At 40.9% G+C, this 26,906-nt stretch overlaps 1 protein-coding gene across 7 annotated transcripts; it reads left to right on the forward strand.

Moving 5' to 3' along the window:
* Window positions 1–640: 640 nt before the first annotated feature.
* On the forward strand, window positions 641–18,513 carry tbl1xr1b (tbl1x receptor 1b). 7 transcript variants are annotated; one of them, XM_040144392.1, is made up of 16 exons: window positions 641–771; window positions 3,034–3,100; window positions 6,354–6,457; window positions 6,573–6,718; window positions 6,949–7,168; window positions 8,672–8,804; window positions 10,651–10,792; window positions 11,180–11,243; window positions 11,335–11,432; window positions 13,394–13,454; window positions 13,871–13,992; window positions 14,359–14,433; window positions 14,600–14,727; window positions 15,621–15,786; window positions 15,900–16,001; window positions 18,344–18,513. In XM_040144392.1, exons 3-16 carry the CDS (start codon window positions 6,400–6,402, stop codon window positions 18,368–18,370), a joined length of 1,542 nt encoding a protein of 513 aa, XP_040000326.1. In that variant the 5' UTR covers window positions 641–771; window positions 3,034–3,100; window positions 6,354–6,399; the 3' UTR covers window positions 18,371–18,513. The 7 variants fall into 7 exon arrangements, with proteins under 7 accessions (XP_040000326.1, XP_040000327.1, XP_040000325.1 ...); XM_040144393.1 differs by lacking the exon at window positions 641–771 and adding an exon at window positions 1,008–1,217; XM_040144391.1 differs by lacking the exon at window positions 641–771 and adding an exon at window positions 1,008–1,213.
* The last annotated feature ends 8,393 nt before the right edge of the window (window positions 18,514–26,906 follow it).

The following is a 26,906-nucleotide window of genomic DNA, read 5'->3' on the forward strand; positions in this document are numbered from 1 at the left end:
GCGCATCTGTGTTCCCAGCAGAGATCAATTCATTTGTGGCAGCAAGAAGAACCACTGCAGAAAAAAAAAAAAAAAAAATACTGAATATGCTGCTGTTGTACAGCTAATTTAACGGTCCCCAATTCAGCATTTCATGATATGTCATCATCTCACTTACGAAAAGACTGAGGCAGGGTAGCCACTTAAATGGGGGCAGTCACTAATCACAGCTAAACCAGATGCATTATAATGAGTCTTGACAGTCAGCACCCAGTTTTTACTCAAGTAAATCCTTGATATTTCATACATTTTACAGCATGAATACTTTGAGGCCATCGTCGTCGCTGACAACATTAAGTAAATTAACAATATTATGGGTTAAGTTTACAGCTTAAAAAAAAAAAAATGTGTAAAACACAGATTGATGATGTAACGTTGTTGTTGATTTTCCAAGTCTGAATGACTGAGCAAAGGGTAGGGGGTGGGGTGTCATTAATCCATGGCTAGTGATGACCAGACAAGCAAAAAAGAGGTGTAGTGGGGGATGGGCGAGAACACTCTTGTTATGACTGGTGCTTGGCTGCGGGACAAACTTCCAGAGGCCTCGGGATTTTTTTTTTTTTTTTTTCCTCCCCCCTTTTCTATCGCTTTGGTCGGTTTTCAGCGAGGAAACGTGGCCCCATTTGCTGTGAACCTGTCAAACAGACAGGGAGCTAATACTTAATCAGCGCTGGATGACTGCTTTCAACTTAAGTGAACCACGACGTGACGTATGGCGCGTTCGGGAAATAGGTTAGTTGTCTATATAGCAGCATAACCTAGCGCAACTTGGTAGAAAGCTGAAATAAATAGTTCCCTATGTTGATAAATAGAGATCTGTTCGCTACTATTCTTACAGTCGTTACCCAGCCCACTCTGCCGTAGTCGACAGTTGATTACACTGTCCACCGCCGCCGTCACGGGTTAATCGTTAAATTGAGCTTTGGCGAGTGGCGCTTGGAAGTAACAGTTCTTACAGGCAGCTCATTTTTGCATGTCTGGTCACTCCACTGTGTCGAATGTCTGAAGCGGTTGCTGGCTTCTTACCGCCTGGCTTTAGCTTTAATATTATAACCTAACGATAGTTAATATATGTTCGGAAACTATCTGGTTTGCAATCGATTAAATAGATAACATGGTCTGACTTGAACACAAGAGCTGTGGAAGATATCGGCAATTGAAAGGTTTTATCCAAGTAGGTACGAGATTATAACAACACTGTCATTAGCATAGCATGATAGTCTTAGCTAGCTCGCTAGCTTGTTAGCAGGTTTAGCGTGAGTGATAGCGACGGGCTGATGATCTCACGGCACTCGTCGGAAATGCTGTTTTCAAGGAATCTAACACAACGTTTTTGGAGTCAAGTGTTGTATAAAATATTTTAAAAACTAAATAAATAAAAAAACGCTAACCTTTATAGGTTTAACACTAGTTTGGTAGCTAACTGTTGGTGACCTACTTCAGATTACCGAAATCTTAGACCGCCTTGCCTGAGCGGCATGTGTGGTGACGGGTACGGCCGCCGCCAAAGCAAAACTAATGTTAACTCGCACGTTAGCTAGGGAGCTAGCATTAACTAGCTCATGGCAGTTAATGTTAAAATGGGTTAGGAATTGGAAGCTGCTAATTACAAAAGTTAGCGAGGCAAACAAGAAGACGCCAGTACCGAGTGTTTACTTGACAATCACGTAGAATAAGTTACATGCGGCGACAATGCTCGTCCCCCCCCCTTTACATCCACTTAGTGACCCATGACATGTGGGCAATTGTCAGCCTACCATTACATTACAGCAGCAATGAGTTAAAATAAACGATTTTAGCACTTAATAGATTCGGCGCTGCAACATATTTCAGCTTTTCACACAGGGCAGAAGGGGCATTCGATTCAGGTTGGTCCTACAGAAATAAAGTGTATTTTGAGTCATTCATTGGCACAAACTGTGCCAGTGGCTGCCTGCCTCAAACAGCGTGTCGGTTAACGTACACACTGTAGTTCGTTCAGCCCATTCACTCGGCACCATGTGTGGGGGATGGGCAAAGTATTTCCGCTAGTAGCTTGCCATGCTACTTTGCTAATTTAGCTACCAGCAGATTAGCACGGTGACATAACTTGCATGTATTTAACTTGCAAGAAATCAGTCTGAGCGGAGAAGGCGCCGAAGTCACAAAGAGTCAAATGGCGAAAAAAACTAAATCTTAAGGACGTAGCTGAATGTAGCTACACTGCAAAAGGAGTAGACCACGTCAGTCCTTGGCTCCAGTTTGTGATCCAGTACCAGAATTGAGCTGTTGGTTTAGTTATATATTGTAGGCGGGAAGCGTCGTTACTATATTAAATTGATATTGACATGTCAGTGTTTGCACTATACATAAACACACTTCCCCTCTAATTACCGTCCTTTAGGGATAGTTACACCATGCATTGCACAAACATCCACTGGCTTTTTACATTGCTGACCCACTTTCTCTCATTGTTTGGTGACACGCCCCTTTGTTCACAGCATTTTCCTCTGGCTGCCTTTTCACCCACTCTGACACACTGCCGTTAAAATGTCCGTTCTAATTAAGGTAATTTGTCAAAACACTGAAAGAGAAACACTCTTTTCTGGGAATATTAAGAAGGGCCTGTGTGGTTCTTAAGCTCCTTGCTACTACACTTGCAGTATGCAGTGTTAATTAGACATTACTTGGAAATTTCAGGGCAGATTACTAAACTACAGTATATGGTGGGAGATGGTCTGAAGTGTATAAAGCTTGCCAAGGAAACTGTTGAATAGGATTAATGGTTTGTATTTTATCTTGTTCGTCAAATTGATAGGAATTCTGCAATGAAAGATGTAGTTGTACAGAATATTAGAAGTTTTATTAACATTTCAGTACAAGAGATTTCACCCTGGAGAAAGAGTGTAATCTATATCATTTATATAATCTAGATATAATGTCCAACTGTGATGTTACTTGAGTATAATTCATGATTATGAAGAGGTAAACTCATTTTATTTCTTTTTCTCTCAGGGACTGAGAGTTCTTGCTGAGGACAATGGAGCTATGATGCACCTCTGAAGACATCTAGATCACATGGGTAGTGTATCTCATTGTTTAATGTCACATCTTTATTGTTTTTTTTCCATGTACAGAATTTGTTTTGCTTTTTTCTATGGCTGCATGCTTATATTGACATGTGGAAGATAAAATTGCTATGGCAAAGTGTCATGAGTCATATAGAGAAGGGAATTAAAGTGGCAGTCGAAGATTTCAGTCCAGTTGATTTGGCGACATCTGTGGTTACTGATTGTAACAGCAAATGCAGTTTAATACTACAGGTTACATAATTCTGGGGGTAGCACAGCAAACTACTGTCGTTTTAATAAAGAGGTGAGGCAGTAATTAGCCTTTTCCATCATTCTGTGAGCAATTGTGATCTTATTTTATGCTGCACACAGCATGAGTCTGTGAATAGCAGGGCACATTGAAGTTGGAGGTGTGCAGCCTGTCGCCTGCAGCTCCTCATCTAACAGCTCCCTGTCGCTGCTCCTTCTTGTTCCATATCTCCCTCTAATATTTCAAAATGAGCTGCTGTCTAGAAATGCCCAAAATGACCGATGTCTTGTTTGGTAGATGCATTTTTGATGAACGAAAGCAGTATGTGCTAAACTCACTGAAAAACACATTGCATTTCCTGTTACCACTTAATAATAAAGGTCAAGTCCTGTTTTACCAGTTAAATGCTTTTAATGTGAAGCTGAAGCAGTAGGCAATGTTTGGTTTGCATTAGCAGGAACTTAATACAGCATGAATATATTTGTTTCTCTTCAGAATATCTTTATTAATCCTATAGCTGCTCTGAAAGAGCACCTATATTGTGTGTGCTTGTCGGTCCAAAGCTGGGGGGTGTCTTGGATTACCTTTTTTGTTTGTACCTTTGACTCAAGTGTATGTTGTCCTTTACGTCTTTTTAAATTATTTACAAATATTTGGTGGTAGGTCATAGTAACTCGAAGTCCATCACTATGACTTGTTGAAGGTCCTTTCCAGGGGTAAGCGAGGCTGAAAAGGCGGCAGGAAAATCAAGGGAAAGAGCATGCAACATGAGACATAGAAACCAACTAGTGCCCTCATTTATAACTTAAAAGATTAACTAGTGCTGCCATTTTTAAAAATTTTTTAATTTCTAAGTTCCTGCAATTGTGATTTATTGCATACTAAATCACATATTGGAATACAGTTGATACAATGATGATCATCATTCAAGTTGATTCATGATAAAGAATCCAAAGCTTGACATTGATGCTCTTCAGTGACAAGAGAATCTAGCTGCTGGAAAAGTGAACCTGAAGTAGGAAAGTTTCTAACCAGTTTTTTAAATAATTTTGAAAAATGCTTTCGAGTTTTGCCTTTTTAATACGATTGAAAAGCAGATTCACTCAGTCCAAGACCTACGTTGGCATAGTTCAAATGTTGTGTGGACTTCTGGTAATGTGAGACCTATGTCAGTGAGTTTAGTACTGGAATACCCTTTCATACAGAAAGCTGTCACCCAGCCTCTCACTTTCTTACTGTCAGCAGAGACGCTGTCCGTCAATCTGCATGTTCCTCTCTTAGTCGCCTACATGTGCACTCTCTGTCTCTCTCACTGTCTCTCTCAGTGTCTCTCTCTCTCTGTCTTTGTCAGTGGGTCAGTTTAATGATGCCATTTAACCAAAGCTGGGGCGTCAGACCTATGTTCAACCCTGGTTGAGAGGAGGGTCGTGAAGAAGTGGGATGACATGGGTTGAGCCATTCAAATAGACACTCAACGTGTGTTTAACTTGCGTAACTGTGTCAGTCTGAATGGGGTATTAGTTTGAAAGATATCTACTTCATGGTCCTGAGTATTTGTGAGTTACAAATGTCAACTACTAAGTTGATAAGCTTTAAAATGTGATACCATAAAATTAAAGTTAAGTAGGAGATTTTGACAACAATATGCTTGTTATTTAGACCTATCATCTACCTAGCTAGCTGCTAATTAGGCTGTCCAATCCTTTCTTATCTTAGCTACAACTGTAAATATTGTAACATGATAAGATTAGGTCAGGTGAGGATGTGTCATTTTCATGTGCCTCTTGAGTCTAGTTAGCAGCTAGATCACTCCCCCTTTTCGAATAGCTTAATAATGTAAACAGTAATGTGTGAGTGCTTTTGATAGAGCTAATGATCAGTCGTCATAGAAATGACATTTGGCCGCCACCCTTTGAAAGCAGGTTAGTATCCGATAAGCACAAGTATTTTATCAACATGATTGTAGTGCCCCTTAACCATACTGAGCCTTAAAGAAAATAATGGAAAACACAGTGCAGTCTAGCACCCTGAGTACAGTACTGGTGCAGTGGAAAAAGCACATTTTTTGTTGAAATCGTTTTCTGTTTAATGTTGACAGATTGTTGTCATTTATTGTTTGTGTCACCCTTAATGGAGGTCTGTTCTGCAAGATATTCTGGTTGTATCAAGCCATTTGCTGAGTTCTAGTGGTAGTGCTTCATTGTGAGAATCATTGGCACTCAGGACTTTGTGGCCACTTTGTTAGGGAATAGTGAAGGGCTTCAACTAGATTCCAGGCCTCTTGGTTCAGTTGGTCTTGGATCTCAGCCTCTGGGACGCAGCAGGTGACATGTTGACTTTTTCAGCGGGCATGATGGAAACAGTAGAGGTTCTGTCCCACGTCCAGGCCCCTTGTTTATTTCCACAGTCCCGTTTAAACAGTGCGGGTTCTGCATGAATAAATATGGAGGCCGGACACAAGAACTGTACAATCTGTTATTGCTGAGGTTTAAAGCCCATCTATTCCAGATGTTTTGGTCCAAAATACCCCGCCTGCCTCGTTAAGATGGCTGGTAATTATTTCCAGTAGGTTAATGAATGGAAACTGGTGCCCTGCCTAGAGGCAGCAGGATTGTGCAGCCACCAAACGTAGAGAGTAACAAGACATCATTATTCATCAAATGGCAGATCTCAGTTTGCGTTTCCCTACTGCCCTGTTCTGAAGTTGCGAGATCTAGGTCAAGCAAGGTAATCTGTTTTTTTTAACATCTTCCTCTTCTCTGTTTTCATCGTGTGTGCCAGTTTGGAGGCGAGCTCGTAGTGTAACACCATCCTCGGTGTGTTCGTGACAGCTGTCTTTTATACGTGGCTCACTGCCACCACATGTCATCTTACTTTTTGCTATTCATTTATGTTTCTGTGGGATGTTAATGTACGTGAGTGATGGAGACCCTTTGAAGATACAGATAAAAGCTCCTTTCAGCTCATTTCTACGAACAGGCAAAGACTCTCTGCTCTGTGATTTGCTTTTATAGGCTCCTTTGCTGTGCTGACCCAATGGTTTAATCACCAGGACTAAAAATGAGCATAAGCAGTGATGAGGTCAATTTCCTGGTTTACAGATACCTGCAAGAGTCAGGTAAGTGTGACAGAGATTTTTTTTTTTTGTAAATAACTCACCGTGAATTGCAATTGACTCTCTGCTATTGAACTTTGAGTCTATCCAACTTTCCAAATGATTGTGCTTCCTTCAGGCTTCTCCCACTCTGCGTTCACCTTTGGCATAGAAAGCCACATCAGCCAGTCCAACATCAATGGAGCCCTGGTGCCCCCTGCTGCACTCATCTCCATCATCCAAAAGGGCCTGCAGTATGTGGAGGCCGAAGTCAGCATCAATGAGGTCAGGCTCCATCTTTACACCACTATCTACTAAATAGTGTAAGCTTACAATAAACTGGCAAGACGTGCATTGTCAGCTTTGTTTTGACTCAAGGGTGCCTGTTCCTTATATGTTGTAGAATATTTGTTCATTATTGTTTTGGTGACATACAGTAATGTCCGTTATTAACAATAAATCTCTATTTACATAAGGAAAGTGTGGTTATATAAAGTTGCATGTTTTCTGTGTAGGATGGGACATTATTTGATGGGCGGCCCATTGAGTCTCTGTCCCTAATTGACGCGGTGATGCCAGACGTCGTTCAGACAAGGCAGCAGGCCTACCGGGACAAAATGGCCCAGCAGCAACAGGCAGCGGCAGGCAGTGGCAGCGGTACTGGACCCCAGGGAAGCACAAAGAATGGAGAGGGCGCTGCCAACGGGGAGGAAAACGGATCCCACGCCTTAGCCAGTAAGCTAGTTCAGGGTTTTTCAGTCTCTGAATCAGCTCCTCAACAAACAAAACAAAACAAAAAAAAAGTTCGGCCACTCTGACAGAACTTTTTTCATGATCTTATTCAGGATATTTATTTTGGGGCTAAATGCTCTGACATTGTAAGATAGGAGTTTATAAGATGCTGTGTAAGCTGTTTCAGATTCATCCTTTAACAGGTTCACTATGTATTTTTTCCCCACCTTACACTTGAAAGTCTGACACTGAAAATTATATAAAATTATATAAAATGTGTACTGTTGGATAATACTGCAGCAGAAAGTTGGCACAATTATATAAGTCAAAAATAATAAACTTTTTTTTTTTTTTAAAGTAATGAAATACAACATGTTATATATTGTTTCCTCTCATAAGGAAAGTGATAGGTAAAACTACTGCTACATTCAGTAGAACATGACTTGAATGTTGTAAAAGAGGCGCTTCTTATTGCATAGAGTTAAACCTAACCCCCTTCATTAACCAATTCCCTTGGCGGGGAACCTGTGTGTGTATGTGCATGTGTCTGTGTGAGTATGATTTGTTCCCTCTTTCTCGTGACAGCTGCAGTACAACTTTGGGATCGTGTCTGGTGCAAAATGTCTGAGGGTTACTTGGTATTACATAAAGCTACTTTGGTGTTTTCCCTATACCCGCAAGTTTCCTCATGGTTTTGATCTGCCTGTGTCTCCATGTCTTTACACACCTTTTCCTAGCGTACAATTGTTTGTTTGTTTTAGCGTAGAAGGAAAAATGTGGTCTGGTTGTTTTTCCTCAAAACCTCCTCCTTTTCCCAACGTGTTATAATCACAATAACACACTGGGCCTCAGAATCAAATTATAGACTGCTGTGGAGGGGTAGATTTGGGTTCTCACAGGCTAAAGATGAATCCAACATTAGCCTACTCACTTAAAGCGTCTAGCATTGGCTTGATAACTTAAGCTTTATTATCAGTGCTTACATTTTGGAAAAGCTGTGTTTGGTACAAACAGCCTTGGCCTTTCAACAACAGCAAAGCCTGCTCTTCAATTCCACAGCTGTCAGCTGTTCAGGCTGGTGTTCATTCAGTGCAGCACTGTTTACTTGACTCCTGTCAGGAAACACTGGCAACACCATTCTGTTTGAATTAACAACACCAGGCGGTGAAGTACATGTGTGCTGCTGTGGGACTGGAGGTTCCTAGGAAATTAAGATGATGTCAAATGTTGTTAAAATGGATCCAGTTTGTTTGCCTGGTGGTTAATATACTTTGTTGGTCTACCGTATAAAGCCTTTGTGTGGGGAAACACTTGTTGTTCATCTCAAAAGTAATAGGGTATTTTACTGGAAGCTGTGTTTCATTACATCTAGTTTATTTTCCATTACCCTCCACAATTGCAGCTGCCTCCTCCTTGCCGTCAGAACAGTAGGACAGTAGTTTATGATTACTCATATGTTAACCTTGAGTTAAATGTTTTGTTTTTGTTTCTCATTCCTTCCTGTAGATCACCACTCAGAGATGATGGAGGTGGACAGGGATGTGGAGATCCCCCAGAGTAAAGCTATGGTCCTGAGAGGCCATGAGTCCGAAGTTTTTATCTGTGCCTGGAACCCAGTGAACGACCTCCTCGCCTCTGGGTCAGTATCACCAATAGGATGGGAAAGTATCATTCCATCTAGGCCGCTCAAGTCATGTAGTGCATTAGTTTATTTTAATACGTTAGTCACATTATTATCAATAAATTCTTACATTTAATAAAAGTCCTGTTTGTGGCCCAGAGTAGGTTTAGTTGTTTAATTTAAATTGACTGCGTGAGTCAATTAAAAACAAAATCTTTGTCTCTTATTGGTCAGCCAGCTAATTTTCTAAACTTAACTAAACATTTGTAAATAGGGCTAAAAAAAAAAAAAAATACCTTTTCTTGTTCAGGGAAAACTATAGATGTATGAGAAGAGTAAGATTTTTTTTTTTTTTTTTTCCTGAGTCCCAACTCCTTTATCACCCCTACAGAAATCTTGCTGACTAGAGTCATTGTTTTTCTAGTGTCTTTATCCCTCTCCAGATGAATGCAGTCACACAATGTAGTGTTTATTAAATAGCAAAACATTTTATAGAATATTACTGTGAAGACGGAAGTCCGACAGATTTTCGCTCAACAGCTAATGGCTAAAGGCCTGTTGCTTATAAAGAACAAAAAATTAACTAAATAGTTATTGGTAAAGCAACCTCTTCTGATTCATCAGTGGAATAAGAGCGGGCAGTCTTAGAATTACGTGTGTTGTTGAGTGCAGTCTTGTATTGTTGCACAACTGTTCAGTGCATTAATGGTGGGATTTGAGTGCCTCGCTTAGAACCAAGAAGTTAATTGCACTTTTACCATCTTAAGCATCTTTTGACAGGGCTTCTCAAGAGTAGTGTTGGGTTCTGTTAACTCTTTAGCTGATCAGTCCGTACCATAAAGATTGCATTTTAATGTGTTCTCATTTAAATGCACAGCTTTGTTAGTATTCAGTTCAAACAAATCCTCTCATTGAATCAGCTATCTGCTTTGAGGATATAATGCGTTTACATCTCCACCCCTTCTTCCCACTGTGTTTGTCAACATTGCTCAGGGGAGATGCCTAAATTTTTTAGCAGTCGCACAGATGGGAAAGAAGCAAACTACACATGATTGTACAAGATGCACCAGCTGGTCTGATCATGATTCTCTGGACTAAAGATAATGAAATTCTCAACACCCATTGCAGGATAGGCTTGTCCAATTGTAAATGGCCCTTACCCTGAGCCATAGCATTAATTTCTTTCACAGCACATGAATTCATGCCTTGGTCAGTAAGGAGAAGAGATTTAACTTTGCCAAACAAAACAAAAACAAGATCAGAGTGATTCATCATCTTTCTGAAATTTCGTTAAGACTTTCTCCTGCATAAAGGATACAGTGTAATGTTCATTTATAAATTTAGCCAACCCAACAGAGGTGAGTATTCCACTGGATACATATACTGTATATTCACATTATCCTGCTCCTAGTCATGGGCACACCTCTCAATTTTAAATGAAAATCGAGAGAAATGCAAAATGTTGTTCTGGCACAGTCTTGTAATTTGAGAGGAGCTGCATAAGGAGCAAATACCCACACAAAAGACACCAAAGTTACTGAGTTTGTGCTTGTAAAATTTCTTTCTCCTTTTTTTTCTCAACAGATGATGTGAAAAGGTTTAATAGGGTTTTAAAAAGATTTTGGATTTGATACTGGGTTCAGGTTTGATAAAATGCCTTAAAAGCCCCAACCCTACTCAAGAGCAACGATGGTCAGTTTCATACCATTTTCAGTACTGATTTTACTAGTCAGAGCCAAGTTATGGTGCCTAATGTTAGGTTGTCTTTCTGTGTGTGTGTGTGTGTGTGTGTGTGTGTGTGTGTGTGTGTGTGTGTGTGTGTGTGTGTTTGTGTTTGTGTTTGTGTTTGTTTTGACTTGGGCAGGTCCGGAGACTCAACAGCACGGATCTGGAACCTGAGTGAGAACAGTACAAGCAGTTCCACACAGCTGGTCCTGAGACACTGCATACGGGAGGGAGGACAGGATGTCCCCAGCAACAAAGACGTCACCTCACTAGACTGGAATGTGAGTGTGTGTGTGTGTAGTTGAACAGTATGATTGTGTGCGTCTGTCTAGTAATCTAATCTGGTGCTGTGTGTGTGCATGCCTGTGGTCACTACTTCTGCTAAAGGCATTTCTTCCAACCAGATATACGGGGGCGAGTCACTCCCACAGGGGAACAGAATTTTTATGACGCTCAGCTGCAAACTATTTCTCCCTGAGTAGTACAAGTCAATGAGCACTAATATTTTATATCCCATTAACTATTTATTACTTAGTATGAGCACTCATTAATAAAGAGAGTGCAATAAGGTGAAATAAGGCACAATTATGAACCAAAATATGCAAATGAAACTTAAAAGGAATTTAATGCAACTGACAGCAAATAAGAATCATCTCTGTCTCTTCCAGAGTGAGGGAACGTTGCTAGCCACAGGCTCATATGATGGCTTTGCTAGAATATGGACAAAAGATGGTAAGACTCTCATCTTCTATTACAAAGATCTATGGATGGTGAAATGTTTTTCCTCTCTTTCTAAATTGTGTTGGGTTTTTCATGTTTTCAGGTAACCTGGCCAGTACCTTGGGTCAACATAAAGGTCCTATATTTGCGCTCAAGTGGAATAAGAAAGGAAACTTCATCCTCAGTGCTGGTGTAGACAAGGTAAAGCATATTGAGTTTAGCTATGTTTTGAATAAGCTGGTTAAACACTCCCTAGGTTTGTGGGCAGTGCAGCTTTTTCAAAATGCAAACAAAAATGATGAATTGAGTGCTAGGTCCTGAAGTAATCCTTCACATTTTTGTGAGTGAGTGCAGTGTGCGCCATACGGAATAACACAGGTAAAACACGATTTGTAGTGAATGGACTTGAACTGCAATTTTCTCACCGTCCCATAGCCATCTGATAATGTAACTGTTTGGCTGCATACCAAAAAAAGTTTTGGGTTGGATGTCTGTAGACAGCTCACTTTCCCAGTGGCCAGTAGGCTACAAAAAAATCCATAATGCAACACTCTGTTAAAAGACCGTAGTTACACTGATACTCTCTCCATTCAAAAAGAATATCTGTTCTAATGAATAGACACGTAATTGTCTAATCCTGAAATATAGGACAACCCCTACTTTTTCAAACCTAAGTTTCTCAGAAAAAAAACTGTCTTAAATTAGGGCCAAAATGGTGTCCTTTCTTTCCAGAGCAACAGAAATGGTTAAGTGCTGCACCTAAGTCTTGTGATGGCAGGGAAAACCCTGAAAGTAATCCAGTGGTAGTTGTCTATACATCCATGGGTACTTTGCAAAAAGGAAATGCTAATAGCTAATTTGGCGTACTTTTAATGGGGACAATTTGCCAAAATGTGAACTGGAGGTAAAAAACAGGGTTCAAATGAGAATACCAGTACCTACCTATAGCCAACATTAAAACAGTACAGTTGATGTGCTTTGAAAGGTAGATAGGCAGGAAGACAAGCAGTTCTTCACGAAGGAAAAAAAACTTGAGATTTTCAACTCAGGATTGAAATAACTGACCAGTGCATAAACTCACCCCACCTCTCCTAGAGAAATAAATCCTGTCCAAATGGGGCTTTACTGTAGTATTTTTCTCATAGTAACAGGATTTTGGGACAAGACGTAACACAAAATTGCCAAGTAAGGTCACCATTTTTGTACAGGATGGGATATCAATTGACAAGGAGGGTTGAAATTGTTCAGAAATGTGTTATGGTTTAATAGGTTGGTGTTTTTTCTTTATGCCTACTTAAGAACATGTCAAAGATGTACAGTTTTCCAAGAAAAAACAGTTTCCATATCAGTTAGGATGTTAAAGGCAGCTTTTCATTGGTTCTTCAAGTTCATTTTTGTTGGGTCCCTATTTGCTCTTGGGGATTAGAGAGTTGGAAAAAGTCTAGCAGGCCTAGCAGGATTCCAACAGCTAATGTGGATTGGAGGGCTGTACTCTAAAATTAAGTTGTGGATTTTAGGTTGCTTTCAGTGCTGAAATGTTCAGTCAGTTACTTGATTGGCTATTTTGATAATTGATGATTGATAATTGTTACGTTTTTCATGAAGCAAAAATGCAGCTACTAAAGTGAATTAATTTCTGCGTTTCTGTGTTTTATATCATTGTAAATTGAATGTCTCGGTTTTGGACTGTTGGTCTGACAAGCAATTTGAAGAAATCACCTTGTGCTCTTGATAGATTTTTGTGGACCAAACTATTTGAGAAACAGAACAATGATAATAATAAACAATGAAAATGATCGTCATTTGCAGCCATAGTTGTAAACTACAGACAGGCCTGTGCAGATATCATTCACTGCCCTCAGTATATAAATGCATGTCAGTCCTTCACCAATGTGGAGGACTGACATGTGAGCGAAATGCATTTTCATCAAAAATCAGATGCTCTCATCCTGTCACAAAACCACAACAAAAATTTTTGGATATTGTTCAACATTGCCATCTAGTGTACTGAAGAGTAATAACACATGGTGTCACCTTCAGCACATGTGCCGTTGTCTTGCAGGTATAAAAAGGCCTGAGGTGTGTGTGTGATATATTATATCTATATGTGTGTGTGTGTTATATATGTATATACATATATAATAAAAATCTCCCTCACACAGACCACAATTATTTGGGACGCGCACACGGGAGAGGCAAAGCAACAATTTCCTTTCCACTCAGGTGAGTGACATGAGCTGGATTGTTCCACATCACTTCATGAGAGAGTTTCTATTTTAGGACAGATGTTACTTTTTTCTGATAATAAATTCAATTTTTTCTGTCATCAAATCTTGCGACACATTGCGACTGATATTTTTGACTCTGCCATACTCAGCCCCACTTATCTTTACACCTTTTTACACAATAGCTCTGCATTGTGACATTAACAGACCAGACCCTCCTATAAATGTGCATATTGAATGTTAGAGTTTTAAATCTACTATTTGCACTTAGAGTATTGTTATAGTTAACTCAGATCCAATGTGGCAATAAGAAATCTATTTTCAAACCATAATATAAATGTTATGGTCTGTCATGTTCTGCCTGCATATCACACTGCTGCAGCAGCCCTAAGCTCTGTCTCTGCATCCCAACAGCGCCTGCCTTGGACGTAGACTGGCAGAGCAACAACACCTTCGCCTCCTGTAGCACAGACATGTGCATCCATGTGTGTAAACTGGGTCAGGACAGACCTGTCAAGACCTTCCAGGGACATACGGTAAGACATGAGTTCTGTGTGAGTGCTGCTTACTTCACAGGGAGGGAAATGAGAAGTCATCCACAAACTAAAGACATCACCAATAAATAATAAGTGGGATGTTGGGGATCGCTATATTTTCTGATCAGTTTTAATGTTCTTAAGGTGCATTATGGTTCAGGTCTGTTGAAAATCCCCCTCATTGCTGTGACAAACTATGACAAACTTGGAACATAGTTTTATAAATATCGGGATGCATCGAGATACTGTATATTGGTATGACAGTATCTACACTAAGTGTGCATTGTTTCTAAATTAGCTGCTGCCTGTGTACATCAGCCATATTTGCTGTTTTTTGGTTGATTTTATTTGTCTTACTTGCTGTAGAATGAGGTCAATGCCATCAAATGGGATCCCACTGGCAGTTTGCTGGCCTCCTGCTCTGATGATATGACACTCAAGGTCAGTCCACACAACATTCAAATGTGTTGAATGTCACCTAGTGGCCAGGAAAAGCACAACATGGGCATTAATCAGACACATTTTTAAAGAAAAGTGTTGTACATTATGTTACGAACCAATCTAACAGCTGCTTTTTTTATTTTCGCCTCCTTTCTTTCTGGCATAGATCTGGAGTATGAAACAGGACTCGTGTGTCCACGACCTCCAGGCCCACAGTAAAGAGATCTACACCATCAAGTGGAGCCCCACAGGCCCCGGGACCAACAACCCCAGTGCAAACCTCATGTTGGCCAGGTAAGAGTACAAAACAACACCTGAACACCATGTTTAGTTTCAGGAGATTTCATCTCCCTTTTGTGTCTTTTGACTTAATTGCTACAGGGTTGTTTTGCATTTATAGATGCAAGAGGTCACCAACATTGTGTATGCATGGGAAAATAAAAAAATAGCAGTTTCTTGACATATTTTGTCATAATTGTGAGGTGATTTCAGGATACTCGATACTTGATCAATTCAGATGGGGAGGAAGAGCTGTGCTTTAATCAATAAAGTACCTGACAATGATCTCAAGGTTGCGACTCACAACATGCAAGTTTGACATGCCATAATAAGTTTGGCCTGGGCTGGATACTGACATCTGAAAAGACATTTCTGGTGCCTGAGTTGTGCTTTAAGCTATAGTCTGGCTGTGCTGTGAGTCACCACACTGCCACCTTGAATGATTTTCAGATGCACCTCTGAGGAATGCCACAGTGGCTCAACTGGTCGGGTAGAAATGACAAGGTCAAGCAGATCAGAGTGGGTTTTCCACCTCAGCGACCTACAGAACTGGCAGTGCCATCCACAGTGTATTACACAGTGTGTCATTTTGTACTTCCATGAAATGCACCTCTGAAAACAAACATTATCTCTGCCTGGATGTATTTCAAATTGTTTTTAATTGCTTCCAAGGATCTTGTATCTGGATTGGGAGATAGTTGATACAAAGAGTGAAGATATTTCTTCAGGTGACTACATATTTTTGCATAGACAAGTGATTAAATAGGTTGTTTCAGTTCATTAGTAGCTGTGGTGTCCAGCTGCCATACTGTACTTTACAGCTGTGGTACATGGCACTTAATTTTCATGCTACTTGACTCATTGACACCTAGCTCACTTTACTTCCCTCTCTCTTTCCCTTTATCCAGCGCATCATTTGACTCAACAGTGCGTCTGTGGGATGTAGAGCGCGGGGTGTGTATTCACACACTGACCCGCCACCAGGAGCCCGTCTACAGCGTGGCCTTCAGCCCTGATGGCAGGCACCTCGCCAGCGGCTCCTTCGACAAGTGTGTCCACATCTGGAACACTCAGGTCTAGGATGATAACCAGTAACCACATACACACTAATGAACATTGTGTTAAAGCTAGTCTAATACGATAAAGAAGTTGCTTGCCATTGCTAACGTGTGTATGTGTTTCTTCAGACGGGTGCTTTAGTCCACAGCTACCGGGGGACAGGAGGAATCTTCGAGGTGTGCTGGAATGCCACAGGGGACAAAGTAGGAGCCAGTGCGTCAGACGGATCGGTGAGTTGTGCTGTCTTGTGCGCTTGGTCACACACGTAGCGGCCACTCTGGCCTCTGTGTACAACTCTCAAACCAGCGTGCTGCCCTGGGAACTTTGTGGGTCAACCCTGCGTATTAAAGGTTTGACCCAGGTAAGCTGACACCATAAAATGGGGGTGACAGTGTCTGGTCAGAATCAGAGTTGACAGACCTGCTTCTGCTGCAGATAAAAATTCAGTGCTTGACGTATGACACAGGGCTTCCTTGTTTCAGTAATCTCAAATGTACTTGTGGCTAAAAGGACAGTCACATGAGATTGTTACCAGCTGCGACAGTGGGGCGGATATTGTTTCCACCCTTGTGAGTGAGTGACTGTGTTTGTGTGTGTGTGTGTGTGTGTCATCATGGCACAATGTGGTCTTAGAGACACCTACTGTAGTGGGAACTACCACAAAAGCGGTTTTGAGTAATTTGGGAGGTATTTATATGTCTGTCTGTCTGTGGATAGATTTTGTCTACATGACAGCGTCACAACCATGCAAGATACAGTCACGAAACTTTACAGTTGTGAGTAGTTGAGATCAAAATGAAGGCTGAGTTCGAAGATGGGTGTTGTCAGAGCAAGGGCGCCAGAGATAGGGAGGTTGAAAGTAGGGAAGGGGCCACTTGACCCCTCTCTACACATCTGGCCCACATCGGTTTTAAGTCACCGTGTCCTAGTTTGAATCATTCTCGTCCCTCTAAGACATTATGTAAAACTACAGACCATCTTATGATAAGATCACACCAGCCGCAACACCCATCAATAATGTAGTAAAGACTACTGAGCACTCATGGGATGGGATGTCAACATGTTGACGGGCGTCGCAGCTGGTGTTATCCCATTACAAGATGGTCTCTAGTTGACTAATGCAGGCACTGGCAAGTTAAGGGGGTGGCAACAAGATCGGCAGACCATAATTTGAATCCAGTTGTGATGACTCTGGGAACTGAAACTGAGCTGACAGTCTGAAATGTAACCTCAAAAAGATGAATGAAATTGTAATAGTGGATGCTGCAGTGCCATTAGTTAACACTAGATAGAGCCACTAGCGGCTGAAGTATGAGTTAATGCTCACTAAATGAACCATGTGTAAGTTCTCATTAGCAAACTAATAGCCTGTGATAAACACCATTAAAAGTTTTTGCAAAAAATTCGAAGCCATCACTTTTTCACATTTTTTGTTTGTTATTATTCTTAATTGAAGAAATAACATTAATATTAATGCTAATAATCAAATGCCCTCATTTTTTTGGGGCTATCTTTCTACATGTTACATGTAGCTACGTCTTATCAAAGGTTTCCAAGCCAGACTCCCAGGAACGCTTCATAAAACCTTTGACATGGAACAGTTTTAAAGGATTGACCCTGGAGAGTGTTTGCCTCTCCGGCCAAACACAGTAGCCGGGCAAAAAGTGCTGTGATCAGGGAGGTGACTGCAACTCCCCATTAGTTAGGTGTTTCTGGTCAACTGGCTGGAGGAGAAAATCTGCTTCTTTGCACGAATGCTAAGTGCTTTTTTTTTTTCTTTTTTTTTTTTTTCCTTCCCGTGGCACACCGTTAGCAACAGATATTGGGAGACTGGCCAGGAAAAGAGTATAATATACAAAGACCCTTGAAGAAAATCAAGACGCACTGAGGTTGTTCGGGAACAAGTATCTAAATGTCATTGAGTTGCCAGGCCAAATTTCATCTTGAACCCTGTTGGATATCTGTTAAGAGACCTGGAAATCTCAGTTCTTTGATGCTTTTCAGCCAAACTGACAGAGCTTAAGAGGATTTGAAATGAAAAATTAAACCGTGGATTTGACGCCACACTGAAATCCCTGCCCTTGGGGCTTCTGCAAAATACTGACTAAAGGCTCCAAATATGAATCATGATATTGTCCAATTTCTACACTTATTGACAAAACAAAGCGGGTTTTGAAAATTTTAACTCTTGTTCCACATAATCGTTTGACTGAACAAGTCACAGCATAAAGGATGACCCTCCACAGTCTTTTATTATTGGTTTGTCTGCTTTGCCAGAATACATTTTCCATTAGATGACTGTAGTGTCTGTGTGCTTGACCCAGCAATTTTCTGGCTTTCGTTCATGCTAGCATTACATAGAACCATAGTAAGAATGAACTGAATTTTAACCTGAATTTACATGTGGCTCACACTCAAAAATTCTTAACAAAACCTGGAAGAAGGTTTTAGTTTTAGTTACCGATGTTTAATGAAACATCTTCCCAGCCTGTATGAGTTAGAGCCCTGACGTGGCAGCAGCTGAAAGTCTTGTGGCAGAGACAGTAACTGTCTGCTCCTTCCTGTTTTCCAGGTTTGTGTATTAGACCTGAGGAAATGACGCTCATCTGGGGGAGCCATGGACCGACTACGAATGTGTACATAGCCAAAATGACTGACTCTCCCTGCCTGTCCGCCACACTGCTGTAGTCCCATCAGATTCCATGGCCCGCCATTACAGCCAAAAGGAGCCCCCCCCCCCCCCCCCCCAATGTACACACAAGGACCACACCTTCGCCACATACAGTTTATGCACGTGTCTGACAGGTCTGTATGGACACTTGTGTTGCTGTCACAGACCTGCAGGAAGAAACATGTTTTCAGTCAGTATAACCATGTTGGACCCATCACATGCAAACCAAAACACCAGGATTCTTCTTGCTTTTCTCTTTTTATCCTTTGTACCAGATTTATAAAGATTTTTGTTCTGTTGGTGTGTGCATATTGCATATGTCAGCGTTTGGTGTCCTGTGGACATTGTTGTTTTAAATTTGGATTTTACTGATCTCTGTAGGTTTTATACTACGGGGTGGGGGGGTGGGGGGTCTTTTAGAATGTGTGTTCAAAGCTGTTCATTGGGAGATCCATTAATCTTTTTCTTGGCACTCTTCAAGGTTCAAAAATGCAGATGTATAGCTCAGAAGATGAAATGGTTTATAATTTTGTCAACTATTTTTATCCAGTAGGGTTGTTCCATTTTTTCCATTTTTTAACAAAGTCTAAAGCAGTTAATCAAAGGGTGAAATGTCCTTTGTTTTTGCAACTTTTATCCTCAGAAATGGTTTTCAGGTGTTCACAGTTGATCAGGTTAATATAGAGCGCTAAAGAATTCAAAACCTCTAGGCTGAGGGATAATCTGTGTAACTGTTAAACACCATGTCAGTCTCATGTTCTAACTGTGCTGGGCAGAAAGATACCAATGCAGTTAATGTGCAGTCATCTTGAAGTTCCCGTCATTGAAACTGCTCGTCCTCGACCTGCGTCCTAAGCTTACGAATAGACGACCGTGCTTTTGTGTCAGTAGTGAGGTAACGTGGCACAGTGATAGCTTGATTTCTGGCAGCAGTGCAGCTTCTGGGATCTGAGGGGAAAGAGAAGGGGAGAGAGAGAGAGAGATATGGGAAAACAAGCCCATAACCGCTTGAATCCATCTGACGTAAACAATTAATAGTCGTAATTGTGCTTGTTTCCTCAGTTAATAGCTTGTTGCTATCCAATGCTGAATGATAATCAGACTAAGTCGGTCTAATTGTGTCCTGTTTCTCCTGCTTGGTCATTAAACATCAGAACATCTGGAGTATCACTTCCTCTGCAGGCACAGGGTCTTTGATCGCACCTTCGCAAACATAACTAAACAGTGAATTGACGACTATGGATTTCATATCAGTTTGTCATGTTGAGCAGACCTTCACAACCTTGCATCAGCTTAAAACTTTCACTCTGTAATGTGTGCAGCTTTCATATCTAGTGTTGACCCAAGTGCACACTACAGTCCTTGCTTTGGTTTGCTGTTGTCAGGCAGTTGTTGCCCAGCGTTAACAGACACACATACACACTCTCTGGAGACGGGCTGTGTTCAGGCCTATGCACGGATAGACTGCGCTTTTGTTTGTCGTGTTCAGAGTTGCCGGTTTGAGGCAAGTCTGTGCTTGTTAAAAAGCAGACTTGCAGCATATGACTTGATCTAACATGGTATGTGCGCGCGCGCATGCGCATATATATATATATATATATATATATATATATATATATATATATATATATATATATATATATATCTGTGCTATCACAGGGGATTCTTTTGTATGCCACTTGTGTGCTAAGGGTGGCTTTTAAAGTAACTTTTTGAAGACGTTTGAAAGTATGTGATGTTGCTGTGCATCACCAGGGGTCGTTACCACGAGGAATGGGTTTTGGTTTTTTGTTTTGTTTTTTGTTTTTTTTATAAAATACCATTAAACAGTCATAGCTAAATAAAAAAGAGCAGCCCTTTGAAGGGTTTTTTTTTCTCTGCACTTTAGGCTAAAAATGGAGAAACAGGGAGGTGTGTTTATTCAAGCCACCATAGACACATCTAATGTTTAAAATGCTCTTAAAGATGAACCAGAATTGATGCAGAAAGTGTGCCGTGTTCCAGTGGGGAAACGAGGGTGAATAATGTCATGTCTGAATCGTCGGAGTAAGGCAAACCAAGCCACCTTGTTGGCACCCCAGGTGTCATCTTGTAGCCATAACTTACATCTAACGGCTTGATACACACACACTCAAACACACATCGTTGGATGTTTCAGAGTTTTTTGTTCAGAATGTTCAGAAAAATTTTGTACTAAAGCTAAAGACTATTTTGAAGTTTGCTTTAATACAGTCAACAGCAATTGGACTGTACCACAAGGACACTATTTCAAATGATGTCTATGACAGTGGAATGGTATTTTATAATGGTTTGTTTTTAGATAAGCTTTTTACAGTGCATTCAAGTGTGTTTGCTATTTTTTTGTTCCTACCGAAAGTACTAATGTTAATTCTATCTTTGCTATGTCAGAGAGCCCTTGAAGGTTTTGTACTTCTCAAAACTTTTGTAATTCTGATTTATTTGTAGCTATGTACTCAAAATGAACAAAACATATAAAATTTGGATTTAATTGTTGATGTATTATAACACAGAACATGTAAATACCAATTTGCAGTTTTTTTTTTTTTTGTGTTGTCTTTGCCCCCACCTACATTGTACTCTCTTTCTCTCTCACTCACATGGTTGCAGTCTGCAGCCTCCAGATCTGACTGTTGTAATATCACTCAGATCTCAAGGTCTAGAATAAAATCTATTTTGATAATATCAACGTGTTTGCTTTTAATTTTTGCGCTGCTGCACTAACCTTTTCTTTACCGAAGCCTTTCTTGAATAAATTTCCTTATGAACGGGACGCATACACCAGTATAAGCTGTATGTTAAAGGTCATGTATACATACCAAAATCTACCCAACAGTTTTCTGTTGTTAGCCATGCTATCAGTGGGGCTCTAATGATCCCCGTATCCGTCAGTTTGCACACCTTTGTGGTCTAGATTTAAATATCTCAACTTTTCCCTTTAGCTCCACCATGAGATTGACACTTGGTTTTTAGTGAAATGTTTCACCAAATTCATGGCCTCTTCGAGATGAATTTTAATAATTTTGGTGATGCCTGATCTTTTATCTAGCTCCATCATGAGGTCAAAATTGTAATTGTAATTCAACACTTTGGTTTAACACAAAATACCTGCAAAACTAATAACATGCCCATCAGCTCCAGATACACTTTGTGTCTGAAAAGCAAATTTTATTTACATAGCGCCTATTATTCCAGGGCTGTTTTCCAGAGAGTGGAGATCAGTCTCAGTCTGCGGTAACGTGCTCAAGGGCAGGTTTTATTCAACAAACCCTGAGTTTCTCTCCATCTTCTGCCAAACTTGAAGAACATGTCTGCCACACCATTTCACTTCCTCATTCATAAATTAGATGCACATTAATTTGCAGAAGTTTACATCAGCGGAAGAAGATCAAAATCATGGTTGGACACAGGTTTGTAACCCAAGGCCTATCTTTACTAATGTTAACTGTGTTTGGTGTAAGGACAGTGATAGAAATCTGTCCTCACATTCAAATATTACACATCATGGATTCATCCTCAACTCAGAATAAAATCTACTCACTGTCCATCTTTATAAATCTCTGACTGTGGTCATTAAGACAACTGTCAAGTTGTCAGTCAGTTCCCCTGGACTGAAACATTTACCATAAATTACTGTCATCCCTGGAAAAGGGGGAAAAAAAAGTGTTTTGCTTTATTCAAAAGACACTGATCTATGAAGCATCATTTTTCATCCTTTCTTAATCTTACATTCCTATCACAGTTAGAAGATCATATTGGAGATTATGAATATTTCTGAGAAAGGATGAATGTCATACCACTGGAAAAGACTAAGATTTTAGAACAGGACTAAATGTACACTCACTGAGCGCTTTATTATGAACACCTGTACACCCTCTTATTCAGGCAATTATGTATGAATAGGCAGCATTAGTGCAATGCATAAAATCCTAAAGATACAAGTCAGGAGCTTCAGTTAATGTTTACATCACACATCAGACTGGGGGATTACAGTGACTGACTGTGGCACGCTTGTTGGTGCCAGATGGGCTGGCTTGAGTGTTTCTGAAACTGCTGAGCTCCTGGGATTTTCATGCACAACAGACCGTTGACTTCACTCAGAATGGTGCCAAAAACAAAAAAACGTCCAGTGAGCGGCAGCTCCGAGGACAGAAACACCTTGTTGATGAGAGAGGCCAGAGGAGAGTGGCCAGACTGGTTGGAGCTGACAGAAAGGCTACGTTAACTCAGATCATCACTCTTTACACCTGTGATGAGCAGAAAAACCACTCAACATGTGTAATCTTGAGGTTGATAGGCTACAACAGCAGAAGACCACGTTTGGTTCCATTCCTGTCAGCCTAAAACAGAAATCTGAGGCTGCAGTGGGTACAGGCTCACCAAAACTAGACCAAACTGGACAGTTGAAGACTGAGAAAACGACCAGTCTGGATATTTGCTGAGGCAGCAAATGGTAGGGTCAGAATCTGGCATCAACAGCACGAATCCATGGACCCAAACTGCCTGTTGTGAACAGTTCAGACTGATGGTTGTAAAGACAAGAGCAAATAGTGATTTACTTATTCTCATTTGTATGCCTATCAGGGGGAGCTTGCACAGAGAGGGGGTCATCTGTGTGTGTGAGTTACGTGAACTACATGTGTGAATGACTGAAGTTCCGCAGATACAGAATAATCTCTTTCAAGTTAGACTAGGGTGTCGTTACCGATGAACCCGCAGTACAAACAAAACATGGTGTCAGAAGACGGACTTGAGAAGACGGATGTCAACATCAGCAAAGAAAACTAGCCATGCTGTTGACTCATAGTAGCAGTTTAAGCCCTGAGTAATTTAGGCAGTTGTACCTAACCGCAATGGGCACTGAAGAAAAAGAAGTAGAAGAAGAGTGAAAAAATGAAAGAGTCAGTGTTCTGATGAGGACAACATAATAGTCTCTAGGAGAGGCTATTGAGGGAGAATGATTTGGACCTGGAAAGAGAAATAACACCGTGTAGAGAGCAGCAGAGACTTGTTCAGTGAAAACTGCAGCGTGGATGCAGTGAAAAACCTAATAAAGCAAAGTCCATACAGTGGATGAGAGTGACGAGTAGGAATTCTATGTGGACATAGTGACAGAAAACAAAACAGAACAAAAAGGACTGGATAATGACTCTGAAAGTGAATGATACTCACATTGGGATGAATCTAGATACTGGAGCTCAAGCCAATGTGATATCAGAGACTGAGTTCAGATCCAGACCTAAACTTCATGCAACAAAATTGAAAATAAGAGGATACTCAGGAGCAACAATACCTGTGAAAGGAAAGTGCGTGGTGAAAGGGGACACACAAGGACAGAGAGCATACACTTGCATTCATGGTGGTGTCAAAGGATGTGTAGGCCATACTAGGTTTATCTCCCTGTGTGCGAATGAACCTAGTAAAGAGAGTGTACGTTGTAGAGAGTGAAGGAGGTGGCTGCAGGCCTTTACTGCAGCCACCTTCTCTCTCATGAGACAAAGGAGATGAGAGAATACAATGACCTATGGAAAACATACAGTCAGGGTGAATAAAAGTGTGCCACCAGTCATTCATCCATGCCGCCAAGTGTCATTTGCTCTTCAAAACCCGCTGAGAGCAGAGTTGGACAGGATGGAAAGTCTGAAAGAGATCGAAAAGATTGATGAGTTGACCGAGAGGATGAGTTCCCTCATTATTGTGGACAAAAAGAATGGAAAGCCTAGAGTCTGCATTGATCCAGGAAATCTCAACAGAGCAATAAGGAGAGAACAATTCAAACTTCCTACAAGAGAAGAAACAATGTCAATGTAATGGCTCGGAGCTCTTTTTTTGCAGAAGTATGATGACTGGCAACCCATCGCATACGCATGATGCTCAGTGACGGACACAGAGACACAATACGCACAAACTGAAATCAGAACTTCTCAGTATAACATATGCCCGTGAAATATTCCACTAGTTCGTGTCAGGACAGGCAGTCAGTGTTGAAACTGACCATAAGCGACTGATTGCTTCATTCTAAAAAGCCACTCGGTTTCTGCAAAGCAGATGTTCTAATATAACAGAGGACCACAGAACCTTTCCTGCTAAACATCGTGGTTTAGCATGCACATTAGCCTTGTCCCTGTGACCAATGTTAGCATGCTGATGTTAGCATTTAGCTCAAAGGACTGTTGTGCCTAAGTTCAGCTTCACAGCGCTGTTAGCTTGGCTGCAGACTCTTGTTCAAATTATGTACAGGAAAGCGCTGCATTCTCTGCTGTTATACACTGGTATAAACTGTTGAAGAAGTTTATCAGGATAAAGATGCTTTTAGCAGCCGCTTTTAATGTACTTTAAATGAAAAAGCACCTAGAAAAGAAATTATACAGGAGTTCACCTTCTGCTTCCTTCTCTTTTCCTCACAGTTTCTCACTTAGCCTTTGCAATTAGTGCTGCTGTAGTTAACAAGAGAGAAGAATTAACTACTGGTCTCCATGCTGTCTAACCTAGGCTTCGAACACAACGTCTTCCTTTGGATAGAGGACTTCCTAACAGACCAGAGTCTGTTAGGATTAGCCCCCGCTACTGTCACACCGTGACACTCAGCACAAGGGCTCCACCAGGCTGTGTACTGAGCCCCCTTCTACTCCCTGTCCACTTATGACTGTATACCAACCCATAACAGGAACACAATCATTGCATTTGCAGACATCATGACAGTGGTGGGGCTGATGACTGAGGGCGATGAGTCAGGCTACAGGGAGGAGGTACAGAGGCTAACAGGCTGGTGCTCAGAAAACAACTTGGCACTCAACACCAAAAACAAACAAACAAAGGAGCTCATTACTGACTCCAAGAAGAAGCTGGGTGACCATCCCCCACTGTACTGTAACGGAATTAGGTGGATACAGTCTCCAGTTTCGGGTTCCTGGACACCCACATTTCAGAAGATCTCAATGGGTCAAACCAACAATAAACTCTCTGGTTAAGAGGGCACAACAGCGACCTTACCTCCAAAGTACACCTAGGAAGGTCAACCTGCCACAGCGGCTGCTAGTGGCCTTCTACTGCTGCTCCATTGAGAGCATCCTGACACATGGGATCCTAGTGTGGTATGGCAACAGTTCTGCGACTGACAAGAGGGCTTTGCAGAGAGTCATCGACACAGCCCAGAAGGTCACCAACACACATCGGCCTGCCTTGGAAGACATCTGCAGCTCCTGTTGCCTGTGGAAGGCGTACCTTAAAAGACCCATCTCACCCCATCCATTGCTTTGTCCTTCTGCCCTCTGGAAAGCGCTACAGGTCCATCAAAGTACACAGCACAAGACTAATGACAGTTTCTACCCCAAGGTCATCACCACATTGAACTCTGCACTGAAGGAACACCCCCATAGACAATATTTATACCATGCAAAACATATTCTGTGCAATAGCTACCCCTGTGCAATATCTTCTTTTCTGGAATTATTACTCATTATCCCCGGGAATACATAAGGGTGCATATGTAGGCATGATGTATATGCATGTGTGTATTTGTGTATATGTGTGTGTGCATGTGTGTGCACATGTGAGAGTGAGTTTTGTATACACAGTTTTATATTCTTCTCACTTTTTAAATTAATGTATATAATATACTTCTTGTATATTTTCTTTTTTCTAATATTTATAAGAGCTCTGCTCAGGCAGTGCATCCAAATTTCATTGTGTACACCAGTACTATGATAATAAAGAAATTCTATTCTATTCTAAAAAAAAAAAAAAAGTACATGTTGTCGCATAAAGCTTTGTGTGCATCCACCTCTTTTCTGATAGCCATCCCAGAAGGATGGCTAGATGTACCTAATAAACTGATAACTGAGTGGTTGCTGATGGTTGCTTTTGATGCGGTTCTCGCCTGGGAATGGCGTATATGCATTGGAATACCAATGCATATACGCCTGGTAGCCTTAAGATGTTTTAGTGTAATAGTTCTATCATATATTATTATTATCACCATATATCATTTTTTAACCCTCCCCTTTCCCCTTTTACTGTAATGCAGTAACCTTTGCTCACAGTACATTTTTACTGTCTTACTTTTTACTTTTATCCAAGTACATTTTTACACAAGTAATTTGACGTCGAGGACTCCTGGACTGCTACTTGTTGAGTGTTTAAATATCTAAGACAAACTCTTTGAACACATTAAATCTGACATTATGATACATTTCATAAATACACAAGAAGAAACATTTCTCTAGTGTGTAACTATCACCTTGTTTACTGACCTTATTACGACCCCCTAGAAGCTGTTTTTGTGACCTATATAGTAAGTATCAATGCTGACTCATGCACACGCCCACCCCCACAGACACAGACACACACACACACACACAAACACAGTGCCCTACTTAAACTATTATCACATCTGTGTTTCTAGTCAAAATTTGTGTCTGGGTCAACATATAGGAGGTCCATCGCC

The sequence above is a fragment of the Xiphias gladius genome, chromosome 14 (genome assembly GCF_016859285.1).
Source record: "Xiphias gladius isolate SHS-SW01 ecotype Sanya breed wild chromosome 14, ASM1685928v1, whole genome shotgun sequence".
NCBI lineage: Eukaryota > Metazoa > Chordata > Actinopteri > Istiophoriformes > Xiphiidae > Xiphias > Xiphias gladius.